General features: G+C 44.0%; 1 protein-coding gene across 2 annotated transcripts in view; it reads left to right on the top strand.

Moving 5' to 3' along the window:
* LOC144128653 (cell adhesion molecule Dscam1-like) overlaps positions 1–14809 on the top strand; it is a 120627-nt gene that overhangs the window by 45847 nt on the left and 59971 nt on the right. Inside the window, exon 2 of one of the 2 annotated variants that reach the window (XM_077662221.1) lies at positions 4737–5063. In XM_077662221.1, coding sequence (XP_077518347.1) covers positions 4737–5063 — 327 coding nt within the window. Of the gene's footprint in view, positions 1–4730; positions 5064–14809 lie in introns of both variants that reach the window. The other variant, XM_077662220.1, reaches the window with a different exon arrangement.

Here is a 14809-nt window from a genome sequence, read left to right on the forward strand (position 1 = left end):
TCTTCCTCGAAAGCGTATCACATCGAAAGGCCGTGGCTACATACTAATCGACAGAGGAAGTGTTGGGACAGATGCCACGGACTAATTCTAGGCATCTGTGGCATCGCGGCATCGGAGTTAATGGCGCGGTCCTCGCATGCAGTGCGAGGAACGCGGACTTAGTATACTAAATATGGACTTAGTATACTAAATTTGAACCTAGTATACTACCTCGGCTATAACCAACCTTAGCATCATCATCATCATCATCAGCCTGACTACACCCACTGCACAACAAAGGCCCCTCTCACGTCTCTCCAATTAACCCTGTCCTTCGCCAGCTGCGCCCGCCGTATGCCTGGAAACTTCCTGATCTCATCCGCCCACCTAAACTTCTGCCGCCTCCTGCTACGCTTGCCCTCTCTCGGAATCCACTCCGTTACCCTTAAGGACCATCTGTTACCTTGTCTTCGCATTACATGCCCTGCCCAAGCCCATTTATTCCTCTCGATTTCGAATAGGATATCATTATTACGCGTTTGTTTCTACACCCGCTCTGCCCGCTTCCGGTCTCTTAATGTTACACCTATCATTTTCTTTTCCACACCACACTGCGTTGTCCTTATCTTAATCTGAACCCTTTCGTTAGCCTCCACGTTTCTGTCTCGTAGATCAGTACCGGTAAAATACCGCTGTTGTACACTTTTCTCTTGAGGGATATTGGTAAACTGCCATTCATGATCTGAGAGAACCTGCCATATGCACTTCACCCCATTCTTATCCTTCTGGTTATTTCCCTCTCATGATCCACATCAGCTGTCATTACATGCGCTAAGTACCTTAGTGTAACACCTTGGAATATAATAAGCTTTCGTGTGTTAACCTCGGATATAACAAACCTTAGTGTGTCACTTCGGATACAAAGAACTTTTGTGTATTATATATATAAGAAGGACGTTTTGAGCTGCGGAAAAATGTAGAGAAGTCGGCGAGATTCGGCTGCTTTCTCTCACGCTGGCGGAGTGCCTGAAGATGTCTAAAAGTGACATATTACGAAGCTATCCAAAACATCAGCAGGGAACAGCAGGCTTCCTACGCTCGGTAACGAGGATACCTGCCGTAGCTAACGGGAGTTTCGGATGATGCAAGAAAAACACTAGAGATTCTCCCCATCCGGTACTGGTAAAAAGCGTTTGCGCTGAATAGACCCCTACACTGAAAATAATGTTGACGGGCGAAAAACAGACCTTCAGGGACAAGTTTATAGTCCTGTTCGATAAACTGATCTGCGAAGAGGCATTCACACAGAGCGGAATGCGGTTGCGACTTCTTGTGAGCGCGACGAAGAGCAAAGCTGTATATCCTAGACCAGTCGGGACCCAGTCCAGAAAAGTAACCAAAGTTTACGTCCTTCCCTCGCTGATTTGTAGACAACGTTACAGACTGTTGTTGCAGACTCGGTTGCACGGCGCTACACGTGAGCTCACAGAAAGAGGCGAAAATGAAACAACCTCTTTCCAACGGCCTACTGTTTCTTCAAAAAAGAATCAATGTTTATTATAAACAATGGGTATAGCAATTCATCCCGTGGTGGCTTACAGCTGTCGTTGTCCTATACATATTACGTGACGGCGTTACTTATTGCCTTGCGCAGAAGAAACATGCTATAAAAAAAGGCGTTTGAAACATTTGCGCGGAAATGTGTTCTTATAAAAGGAAAAAAAATTGTACGGTTCTCTGCTTGGTGTTTCGCAAAGCTGCGGCAAAATATATTAGATTCGCACCCGTCCGTCTTTTTTGGATATATTTCACTGAAAATTGTGGCAACAAATTTTTTTTTAGAAAAACTAAGAAAATGAAAACGAAGAAGAAAATAGGGATGAATGTGACACAACCTGTCGCTCCCTCGCACTAGTCCGCCTTCACGGCAGCGACAGAAAGCAGCCTGTGATTCTCCAGAGTTCGGGAAACTTATTTCACCAAAGCCGTTACAAACTTTTGGAGGGCGGCTGTATGCAAAATATCATTACACGATAAAGCAATCAACAACAAAATGAACAGGCAACATGAAGGAACGTGAAGTTTGCGAGGTTCTCGCAATATCTGGGGCCTCTCTCTAGAAGGAGAAGCGCACGAGACACGAGCGAAGTTTACAAACGTTATGCAAAAGAAGAAGCCGCCTGCGTTAACGCTATGTGCCGAGGAAGTTTGATCGATATGTTTGAAGAGTTCCCTACAGAAGCAAACTTTGTACAGTGTTTGCAACTGGATTTCTTTGCGTCTGTCGATATAGAGTGCTCGTGGCAAAAAAAAATAAGAAACAATTTACGCAATACGGTGCAAAAGTAGCGCAGTTCGCCAGGCGTGAGCGTCTGGATATTATTCGAAGCAAGTTTTCCTTTTCATCTTTTTCTGTTCCGATAAGCCTCTCTGATGTGTCTTACATGTGCACCATGGAAATTGATTTAAATATGCACAGTATTTTTAAGCACTAAACTACGTGACAAAAGAGCTAGGGAAGTGGCCTGCAAAACACCGACAAATGGTTCGCACTTTAAAAATTAATCTTTGCAAAAACAATGAGCCTTGAATTACAGTAATGGGTTGCCAAGGTAGAGCTGGTTTCTCAAGTTTGGTGCATGTACTCTGCTTTTTTTATCTTTTGTGATAGAAAATTTCACTCTAATTTAACATCAGTTAAGCAAACGGCCTTCTAACCCTTTAATGGCCAGTGCCCGCCAATTTGCACCATAGCAACTGTACACCATGCAATCATTCCCACACGATGCCGGAGAACGAATTTTAGTATCAACACTGTCATTGAGGTTAGCGCTCTTCTATGAAATGTATCGTATGATTGCAACCAGTTTGTATTAAGAAAAACGCATGCAAATGCATTACTACCAGGCAATGTTCAACGACTCCTTGAGCCTAAATTTTTATAACAATTTTGAACTAAATAGGAAAACAATTATTACATGAAAACCGTAAGATCTTAAGAATTATCTCTGCTGCTACCTGCTGGTACTCTAAGGGTCAATTCTCAACAATGGGCAGTTCCGTCAAATTCCGCCTGTTAAAAATCGATGTGAACTCATTTCACTGCATGATTTCTTAATTTCGCCCCGGGAATAATATGTGGCACATACTGTTCGAATTAAGAACTGCGCGTTTAGTCAAAAATATCCCTACAACCGCTGTACGGAGCCTGAAGTTGAACAAAGGAATGAAGGTGGAGGAGGAGCCTTAATCTGCTTACCAACGCAAACCATCTCACCTAGAAGAGAGTTCTTTACGACTAAATACCTGCTACCATACCGCCCTCGTTCCACACCAATTCTCTTTTCGCTAGCACCACTCCTGTGTTTTCTTCTAGGATGAAATTCCTGTATAATTTTCGCCAATGATAGCTGGAGCCCAAAACGAAAATAATTTTTTTCTTCATGGAAGCTTTGTTCAGTGCACTTTCGCTTTCCCTTTCTTGTCTTTGTTCAAGTCTCTGCCTCTATGACTGCTTTCCTAGTTGTTTACCGGGATTTGCACCATGAATGACGGCTACGACAATGAACTACAGAATATGGGCGGTTTAGAGAGAGGTGGTGCCTTGACTGTGGGAGCCAGGAGTTATGATGGACACGGTGGTGACAAAAGTCATGGACAGTCTTAGCTTGTTCTGCCCAATAGCGGAAATTAGCGTGTTAAGTGAGTGAGAACGGACACGCCCGATAACTCAAAATTATTGCTTAACGATGAGAAATAAACTGCAGGTGAATGGACTGATAGAAATTCAGTGGCTACAAATAAAACGCATACCTCTCTTTTACGAAGAGCGACTCCTTGAATGATTTTCAACGCGAATGAAAGTCAATTGATAGGCTTTGCAGGCAATCTGAACCATTTGCTCAAAGTGTAGCAAACTTCCAGTACCACAAATATGCGGCAAACGTACATCCTCTCTTGTTTTTTTTTTCCTAGTCCGTAGCACTATTCTTTTTATGATGCAAGGAGGACAACTAGCTTAACTTTCTGCACTGGCGGAAAACCCGTTTACCAGGTCTAAGCGGCCATAATAAATATTTTACATTACCTGCGCAATGTGGGTACATTACGCCGCATATTGTGGTAGTTGCGAATTTCTTCCTTCGTGGTACCTTCATAATTTAGAAGCGAACAGTTCCTGCTAGCAAGGCAGCCAGTGTTTGTATAGCGGGAATTACATAAAATTCAGTGTATTCTGGCAAGGTTACGTAACTGCTGTTATGTTGAGTGAATCGTCAGGGGCTTTCAAAAGGCGCCGGTATTTATAAAGTACACCCAATCTGAAGTTATTCCTTCTTTACGTCAAACATCAAGCTGCCGCAAAAGGTATATAGAGCAACCCCCCACTCTGCTTAAGAAATTCATTCAACTATCACGACACTGCATGCAACTTCTGCTAATCTGCATCAATGTGTTTCCACGCACTTGCATGAGAAAGGGCAATATAGAAATTTGTAACCGCATACGGTATGAGAACATCGTAGAGGTTAAACAGTGTGAACGGTTGGCCACTTGCTTCATGGCTGATGCTGAAGCAACCGACGGAATCAGGCGCGCGAGAAAGCGATAAAAGAACGCGCGTGCTCATGTGCTCATCTCTCCGCTTGTTTCGCGTCGGCTGCAATAAGTAAAAAAATATCAGTATATAAATTGCATGTAGATATAAATGCCAGGACGTTATGACACCTTCCTGTAACGGCACCGTTTTGTAGGCGCAGCGAGCGGTGGTCGCGAGGAGCGGCGCGGGCCGGTCTTCTCCCGGGCGCCGCCCAGCCGCGTGGAGTTCCTCAACTCCTCGCAGGCGGTGGTGCCCTGCGAGGCCCAGGGTTCGCCTCGGCCCGAGGCGTGGTGGTGGCGCGTGGGGTCCCAGGGCCCCGCGCCGGACATCCCGGGGCTCCGCCACGTGCGGCAGCAGGACGGAGCGCTCGTGTTCTCCCCGTTCCGCGCCGAGGACTTCCGCCAGGACATCCACGCCGCCGTCTACCGGTGCGGGGCACGGAACAGCGTCGGCTCCGTCGTCAGCGGAGACGTCCACGTCAGGGCAGGTGAGTGAGATTTGACTCACCGTACGCCTACTCACGATATCTTATCTTATTGTCAAAAATACAGGCCGCGCACAACGCTCGCACTTTGTGATGTCGTGGACGTGCAGCGACGTGCAATGGTGATATCGTGCGCGATATGGTGATATCCATATTTAACCACGCGATAATTAGTTGCAAATATCCAACAACGTTGAAGATAGCGAAAGTTGTGCCTGTCTACAAAACTGGTGATACGAGTTACCCCAAGAGCTACAGACCGATATCTGTGCTCAGTGTAATAAATTCGCTTTTCGAAAAACTAATAGCGCTACAATTTAATAAGTTTCTGCTTGATAATAACGTAATTTGTGCAGGGCAGCATGGCTTTGTTTCAGCTACATCAACAGCTACTGCCGTTGTACCTCCTTCACAGTAGATCAACACTGCTCTTCACAAAAACCAGCTGGCCATAGTAGCATTCCTCGACATAAAAAAAGCATCCGCCTCGCGTGCGGGAGGTGCAGGATTCGATCCCCAGTGCCGCCGGGTACCCACCGGTGATACAATGGGTACAAGCTTTCCCCTGGTCTGGTGCTTGGCTTCTTTCGGGTGAAATGCTTGGGAAATGGGTCTTTGACCCCACCTTGAGAAATGAAAAATACCTTGTGTCATGGCGCTCTTTGGCCGTAGATGCGCTTGCGCCATAAAAATCCAACATCACCATCGACACAAAAAAAGGCGTTTGAGTGCGTCTGTCACTCCGAGTTTCTGGCAAAATTAAAAGCATGTGGCCTTAATAATAATTCTCTCCAGTTCCTCGCTAGCTACCTCTCTGACAGAAAACAAAAAGAAGTTGTGAAGAACATACATTCGCATTCCTAACCACCACTTGCGGTGTTCCGCAAGGGTCTGTATTGGGCCCGTTTTGTTTTCTATTTTCGTGAATGACCTCCCGCAATCCGTTCCATTTTCATAGGTTATAATGTACGCGAATGACAGTGCTCCTTTGTGCTCAGCTGAATCGCTGTCTCTCGTGCAAAGAAGGATAACATCTGAACTGTCTAATATTTACTCATGGTTTTCTGCAAATAAATTAACAATAAATGTAGATAAGACTAAATATGTAGCATTCCACTCTAAGAGAAGATACATTGACAATGGTACGATTCACACATCATTAAACAACCGCAGGATTCAGCAGGTGTCTTCTTACAGATACCTCGGTCGGTGTCATCTTTGACCAACACCTGCATTGGCAAGAACACATCGAAAGGGTGTCAGAAAAAAACAACTTTCAGTAGCAACGCACTTACTCGCGCAAAGCAGTATTTTCCGTACAATGTTCTCTGCTCCTTGTACTTTTCACTGTTTCAACGTCACATCAGCTACTGCTGCGAATCATGGGACCAAGCATACAAAACCTATTTAGTTCCCATACAGAGACTACAGAAGAAAGTATTGCAGGTAATTGGCCATGCGTCTTCGAACAATAGCTGCAGTGGTCTATACAAGGAGCATCGCATATTAACATTTGAATCCATGCTTAATTACAAACTATGTGTATTGGTAAATAATGTTATTAATACTAATACTCCTCTACCACTAAGTTTTTTTTTCTTTTTGCCGTACCGTAACACAAGACATGCATTAAATGGAAATTTCAATGGCAATGTATACGGGGAACGCTTTGTTCAATTTACCGGCGCAAAAGTCTGGAATACAGTGCCTATTAATGTGAAGCTTGCAAATAACTTTAAGGTGTGCTGGAAGTTTTTCATTATTAACAACCAGAAAGGGCCCTGACCTCAACTTTTTTTAACACTTTGTTGTCCTTTATTTCCTTTTGTTTCCTGTTCCTTTCACAACGGAGTCCTCGGGGTTGCGTTGTTGCCCAGTTTTCTCAAAGTTTTGTTCAGGGGCGTTTCAGAAGCCCAGAACAATTGCCGAGAAGTTGAAAGCTCGGTGATGGCGTTAACTCTTCCAAGGAGATCATCCGTGGAATTCTCAAGAGATCAGTGCCACCTCCTACGAGGCGCAAAGCGTAAGTTCCTTCTCTCCGGGGTGGCATGGGATGCGTGCTTCCATGGCCTTGATCGTACTTTTCTTTCGGCTTAATTTAGGCGAATTTATTGTATATCGATTTCCGCGAAGTGAGATACAGAATCGCCACTATCCCCTTCAGATCGTGTGCTCAGGATTCTTAAACACTGTGCTGTGTCGGGCGCACTTGTACAATTCCTGCGTCCCCTGTCTGCTGCTTAACGTATCAACAATCGCTACTCTAGCAGGATCAAGTTCAAGAAGATTTTATCGCTTAAAATTATGGTCTATGATATCCGGCTGTAAATCTTTCGATTCCTACACACTGAAAATTCGGCGCCTGTACTGTAGCCCAATTATGGCTATCGCTGTAAAACTCAGTGATCACACTAGGCGCTCGGCAGATAGGGAAGGAAGGAAATAAAGGCTGGGAAGTTTTGCCCGTTTGTGTACATTAAAGTTGTGATAGAAGAAAAGCCAGTGAAATAGAATAGAAGGAGAGAATTTCTACAATTTGCGTCAACCTTGTATAGAGCGCTATGATAGTGCGTGCCTTGCAATAAAAACCGAAATTCTACAGTTGCTCATGGTTTCTCTATGCATATGCTGTGATCACTTTGCTGTAAGGTCGACATGGCTCTACTTCAGCACAAGTGTTACATTTAAAACCTAGCTGCCCTATTTTAATGCTAGTGTGCCGCTCAAGCGCTCTACGCGAAGACGGCAAAACTGCATTGTTTCGTTATCATCGGAAATTACTTTTTCTGTTGAATACGTGAGGAAAAACGGGAGACAGTAATTTTTTTTTTGATAAAGCAAGACATTTGAAAAACTTCTCCAAACTTTTTTCCCATAAAAACGTAAAAATATGGTCTCCAACTTACCGTACCATTTAGCATAATTCCAATTAGCATCGGAAGCCGCTCCTTGGTTCGGGGGGGGGGGGGGGGGAATAATGAAGCAACACAAAAGGTACCTTTCAATATTCAATATGCCCGTCCTTTCTGGAAGACCCGAGAAAACTTGATGCTTGTTAGATGCAACTTCCATTCTCTCTTTCTCTTTCGTTTCATCTTTGTGCGCAGGCAAACTACACTAATATCAATTCTCACGCATGGATTCCTGATAGCGCATTAAACCACCAACATTCCAACAGTGAGCTCTGCATTCGCAGTTTGCCAGCAGGCAGAATAATAAACAAACGGAAACGATTTTCTTTCGTTAGCGATTCCTCACGAGGAACGGTTATGCCCGGAGAGCGCAAACAGCTAGTACAGTCTTATCACTTTTTTTTCTCGACGACACCAGGAATGGCTAGCCTTTGTTACGAAGGATCGCAAAATAGAATGGATAGCGGCGCTCTTGCTAATCTTCTTTACGCAGCTTCCACACTTCGTTGCATTCATTTTATTTGGTTTTGTCGAACATCTGGATACAAAAGAGGGTTCATCAATTGTTCATCTTTTTCTTCTTTGCCTGCAGCAACAAATACTCATGTCTATAACTAACGTCCTAAATGATATCACGTCAGCGACTTTAGCATTTAGCAACTATCCGTGTGCGGCATTTCGAGGTAATTACAATGGACTGGTCTTAGTTCATTAATTGTTGTTTCTAATGAAATTGTACCCTTCTAGCCTTTGTAGGTTTTGCCATCCCTCCACACACACACACACACACACACACACACACACACACACACACACACACACACACACACACACACACACACACACACACACACACACACACACACACACGCACGCACGCACGCACACACACACACACACACACACACACACGCACGCACACATGCCAATACATGGACTTTCCATAAGCGTGTTTTGATAAAGAAGAGACCTGAAGAAACTGAAAAGCTGCTGGTTACAGAGGACCTGCAATGTAAATTGCATGTCCAACAAAGCAAACGATGATTAAAAAAAGGAAAGGTGATGAAAAGAAGGAGAAAAGGAAGTGAGAATGCACGTGGTGAGGTCTAAAAAAGGATTGGTATCGAAAAGAAATCTTTAAATGGGAGAGAGTGCTCACATACACTATCATTAACTCCTAGCTGCACGTGAGAGGGATTGACTGTACGGTAGCAAATTTTAAAAACACAAGACGATGGCACTCACACAGCGTGGTTCCAGCATTGTTTGTTTGCAAAGAAGAATATCACGGTATGCTAGATGTGCTAAAAGTAAACATTGTCGGTGCAACGGACGCAAGCAAACTACTAATAATTGCTTATAAACTAGGGTTCACCGTTCTTTGTGCAGATACTTGCTCGGTAACTGCCACCGATAAATTGATGAAACGTTTATTTTTTTTCCAACAGGTAATAAGATAATCTCTGTAGCAGTGATATTCAAAGGTCCTCTTAGCATTACAAAAGTATCCATTTATTTTCCGCCGTTAATAAAGAGGGACGTGCGTTTTCATTGTGAAGTGGCGGTCATCTTGCATCTCCTTTCCGCGTGTCAGAAGTAAAACATTATCAATAAAAAACAAAAATGCCTTTACAGCTTTTCTTCATAACCAGCCTCGGAGATCTGTCACAGTTTTTAGAGCTGGTTGTCTTTTTGCTTGTGCCATTAAAATCAAGGAATGTGATGGCGATTGAACACATTCTAAGGCTGCATATTTCCTCATCTTGTGTTCCAAGCCCTGAGGCCCATGGAAGAACAATTAGGCGCCACCTTTCTGCTAAGCTTTGTTGTTAAGAACAAACTGTACTCCCAAATCGCCACGGGGCGCCGAAGGAGTCCCTCTGCAGGCCAGGCGATGAAGAAGCAAAAATAAAAATACCGATTAGAAAAAGTGCTGGAGAAGAATTTATGGAACGAAATTTTTTTTTCCTCGCGCATCTCTATGGCTGTTGGTAAACAGGAGGAAACTCCTAAAAGACACCTCTAGCACAACACCAGCTTTTCGGGAAAACGCAATGTGGCCAAGAAAAAAAAACATCAAATTTTCAAGCAGCACACAGCCATCGCCTTTTCTTTTTTCGAAGCAAACAAAGAGTGCCCTTTAACTGAAGAGAATGGCTACTCAGCATCGTAGCTTGATTTTTGTTATGTGCGAACCAACATGGTGTGCCCAGGGCTTTTCATTTTCAACAATAACAATGTATGTCTTTTTTTATAGATTTAATTCCTGAAACTGAAGCTACCCAGTTTAGACACAAGTAAAACAGGGAAACGAAACCGGGTAAGGGTAGCCTGTCTTTCAAACTCGTAAACAAGGAAACCATTAAAGCAAACGGTGAACGCCGCATCCTAGGACAGGAACAGGGCCCCAATCTGAGCGGCTTGTTTGGCAGAGTAAACACGGCGTTCCCGCTTGTTTGCTCAGAGTGCTGCAACTTTGAGGGTATCAGTCTTCCGCTTTCGTTCTTCCTGTGCTGTTTGGGAAGCAATGTTGTCACGTCAGTACCCTCGCTTTGGTTGGTAAGAAAAAAAAAGAACCTCAAAGCCTTCTTCTCTTTGTTATAGCTTGTTACGAGAAATTAACATTCAATTAAACAGATGAACCATGTGGGTCGTCTTATCATCTTCTCTGGTGGGGCGTCGTGCAAGAACGCTGGTTAGTCCTGGCAATCTTCCCGGGAGGAATGATTTCGCTCCTGTGAAAGTAGGAAACAAAAATAAAAGGACACAAACTCATTTCAAAAGGTTGGTTTGGCTTATGGCGGTTGAACGTCTCAAAGCGACTCAGGCTATGAGAGACGCCGTATTGAAGGGCTCCGGAAATTTCGCCCACCTGGGGTTCTTTAACGTGCACTGACGTCGCACAGTACACGAGCCTCTAGGATTTCGCCTCCACCGAAATTCGACCGTCGCGGCCTTTCAAAAGGATAGACGAGAAGTAGAGAGAAACGAACGAAAATTCATCAGCCTTCTTAGAGCTGCAGCGAATGAATCTTTTTTCTTATGCTAAATATAAAACTAGCCGTTATCTTGACAAATATGTCATGGCACAAATTTCATTCACAGAACCTGCATTAAATTAGTCGTCAGTTAAAGAAACATAAATAACATTTATGGGAGCGCATTATTATGCCCTAAAAATATATATTGGATCTTGGGAAGATATGTTAAGCCTAGTTTCTCCACATTTCGAGATATGCAGGAAATGAAGGTCCACCTAACTGCGCGAATTGGAGTTTCTTGCCGCAAGTCCCTATCCCGTTTCAACGAGGTAACCTCCTTGCTGGTGGACCACCTTGCTCAAGGCAGGGCATAACACCGCACGCTTTGTTGCGCGAGCCGAGGTCCTAAATCCAAGGCCTATCGGCGTCTGTATAAAGAAGGAAGCAGCTATCTGGGAATGTCGGACAATTTAGTGTCAGTATGCTTTTATTTTACCGAAACGCTTGGCGCTATTAGAGGACAAATTTTCGTTGAAAGCAACGGGGACCACTTAGTCCCAGTTTTATGCAGCCGCCCTTTTTGTCTGAGGTATGAGGATAGCCGCTCTCAAGCAATTTCTACCACAGAAGAATGCCTTTTCCTATTGCTGTATGAACCAAATCGTTCTTGAGTTGCTTCTGTGCTGTGTAGCGCAAATGACTACGCGTATGGCTGCGACTGTCTTCCGCATCCTGCTCACACGCTATATGAACATGTTAAGCAAAAGCGACCCGCATGGCAAGTGCCTGCCAAGTGCCAAGTGTCGAAGACGACCAACTTCTAAGTGCGCGCAAGAATTCTAGTTCATGTCGTCATCGCTTTTGCTTTCGTAGGGTAAATATGATTGGTAACTGCAGGCTTTCTTTTCCCTGCGCGGTAAATCCCCCTCGTGGGCATGTGATATTCTCCAAGGGCGCAGGCACTGCTGGGACATGCTGATGCAAGGGTCATTCCACGCCAGACGTCTCAGACCCAAAGTGCGACCACCGCCGATTTTTTAAAGAAATTGAGCCATTTGGGAATTGTCTAAATAGAATTTCGCACAGTATCTTTTTGAAAGCAAAAAAATTTTGCTGGTGTGAGCACTCTGAAATTTTGGCGGAGAAGCGAAAGTTGATCGGAGTTTAAAAATTGTAATTCAAGTGTGAAACAGGGCCCAATGGACAACAGGAATTTGGAATATTTTATTTACGTTGTTTTTTTCCTCTGACTTTGTAATAAATCCTTGCAAAAACACCTACATATTTATAGACGCACCTGCAGCGTGACCACGCAGAAGAAAACGACACGACGACTAACGTTAACTGTGCTCTCCGGTGTGCAGCAGTTCTGGCTCATTTATGACAGGCATTGTCACCCATAAAGCGAGCAATGCCGAGAACAAAAATGAATACACTGTAAAAGCAGGTTGACGTAAATGTGAAGAGGCCCGGCCGCGTGAACAGATCAAGCCCGACGATCGTTTCAGTTTCTCATTGAACTTTATGACCTTTTATATTATTTTGTAGCCATAAGCATTGAGATCAAGCATAAACACCTCCAGAACTTTAAGGAGGAAACCGAATAATGTGGGGTGGACGTGTAGAGAGATTTTTATTTTAAAATCCTGTGGACCAGGGTAGATGAGGCGAAGAGGAGCGACCCGGATTGGACAGGTGGCGCCCTGTGAGCTGCTTTCGCGTGTACTTGCTTGAGCCATTTGCTCCTGCATGTGTGCGTCGTGCTTCTCGTCGGTGGCCAAAGCCAACGTACCACACCTGTCGAGGAAGCACGATTCATACTCCGCTGTACTGTTCATTCTTTTCACCAAGAGTCGTAATCGTTGAAATTTTTGACATCGTGCAGGTAGACAATAAGTGCGATGATGGGACTGTATACCTCTGTTTGGAGCAGAAACATGTGCTTTAGGCGGAAATAATAAAATAAGAGTGAAACGAGGCATACACGGAAAACTGGGGCAGAAAGAAGAAGCGACTGGCGATTGATATCAGAGGTTGCGTAATTAAATTTTTTTCTAAGTGGGCTGGAGGTGTGCTCGTTATTACCTGCGTATCCCAGATACATGAAGCACGACGATCGGCACGCGTTGTAATTTACCTACTGCGTCTCCAGTGCTTACTGTAATTAGGTCGTAACTTTGACTCTTAGCACTGTGTCGTCCTTCTTTTTGCCGCAACCATCGACAATCTGCGTTTGCTCTTGCATCAAAAACATGCGCACTTGCCCACGCTCTTCAATAAGATACTGTTCTGGAATCTCCCCATTCAGTCTCCTTTATCAAAAAAAACTTTTGTGTTGATTCGGTGCCCTGTACAGTCAGCTACAAACTTAGCTGCATCACTCGAGGAGTGCGCTTTGCGTCATAAAGTGGGAATGAGCCGCGACTAATTGTTTTCAGTAAAACGTACTCCTGTCCACGCAGCCTTGCGAGCATATTTGGCTTTACTTCTTAGTAAACGTCACCTGTAGAACCAGCGCCTCTATCAAAATGTTGCTTAGTTAAGCGGGAAGTGAGAAACCCGATCTCTGTGCACAATTTTATTTCCTACTCTAAGTGCAAATCAGATCACTCTTCTTGCCTAAGCTTACATATTTTCCATTTAACACTTGCAGCATGCTGCTTGCTATTATAGAAATGTCTTATATATGCTAGGAACACCATTCGGTAATTGTGTTTTACCTGTCATAGTATGGCATTGCGTCAGTGGGGTCTCAGCGTATTGCAAGCAAAGCAAAAAGAGCAATGAAGCCATCGACAAAGACACAATAAACACACCGCTTCAGCAATAAAAGGTACATTTTACTTCAACCGCACCATTTATATGCCACCAGGGGTAAATAACAATACGCACACGTGGGCTGCTCATTCTAATTTTCAGCAGCAAAGCATGTGTTGCAAATTCCATCGAACCGCGTAGAGTGCCGCAGTAAAGCCACTAAATATCACTGCTTGGATTAAACGCGATTTCCTAAAAAAGCTTCGGCGCTGTTCGTCTGAAAAGAGAATATTCGAAGTGCCTCCATGCGCCCTGGCAAAACCACAGGAACCAAAAAGCAACGCAGCCGTTACTCCACTATCAATAAAGTATCAATCACCCAGATAAAAGAGTAAAAATGTAGCATAAGGTTTGTTATTTCACCACCTGCAACTTCCCCGGCATCTGCAAAATAGTGAACATGGAACAGACCCGGGCCCCTGCTCATTTAATGGTGAGGCGAAATTTTGCTATAAAATTCACGTGTCATGAGGATTCTAGCATTTAGACCAGACTCCCCATTACCTCGTTAATTGCAATACGAGAGAAGTTTTAATTGTTGCACTGCAGCAAAACATGAATATTCGTGCAAGCATTGTGAAGTATGTTCTGATAGAGCTCATATTGGTTACAGCTTTTCTTTGCATAATCTCATTTTTTTTACCATTAAACAAGGCCACTTTTAGAAGAGACGGAATCATTTATTCAGAACTTGCAGGTTCTGTCACTCAGAAATATGTTTATTTGTTCAATGCAACCAGACATAACGGCTTCAGGGCGTTTTACTGAAAGTAATACCATTTCCTATAAAGAGCGCTGTCACACAGCAAATTGTACTTTTCTCTGCACACACGTACGGCTGAAAGTGACCGGCGTATTGTTTATAGCGCATAAAAGCATTCTTCTGAACAACATTGAGCGTACCGAGCAGCAGATCTCGCTCGAAGTTCGCACGAACAAAGCCCCTTTGATGCCACTCTCGGCATGCTGAAAATTCAATTTAACCACACGTAACCTGCAAGATTTGTGCCCGTGCTCCTGACTCCATCAGTGCAAACGC

This window comes from Amblyomma americanum, chromosome 4, assembly GCF_052857255.1.
Source record: "Amblyomma americanum isolate KBUSLIRL-KWMA chromosome 4, ASM5285725v1, whole genome shotgun sequence".
NCBI classification, from domain to species: Eukaryota; Metazoa; Arthropoda; class Arachnida; order Ixodida; family Ixodidae; genus Amblyomma; species Amblyomma americanum.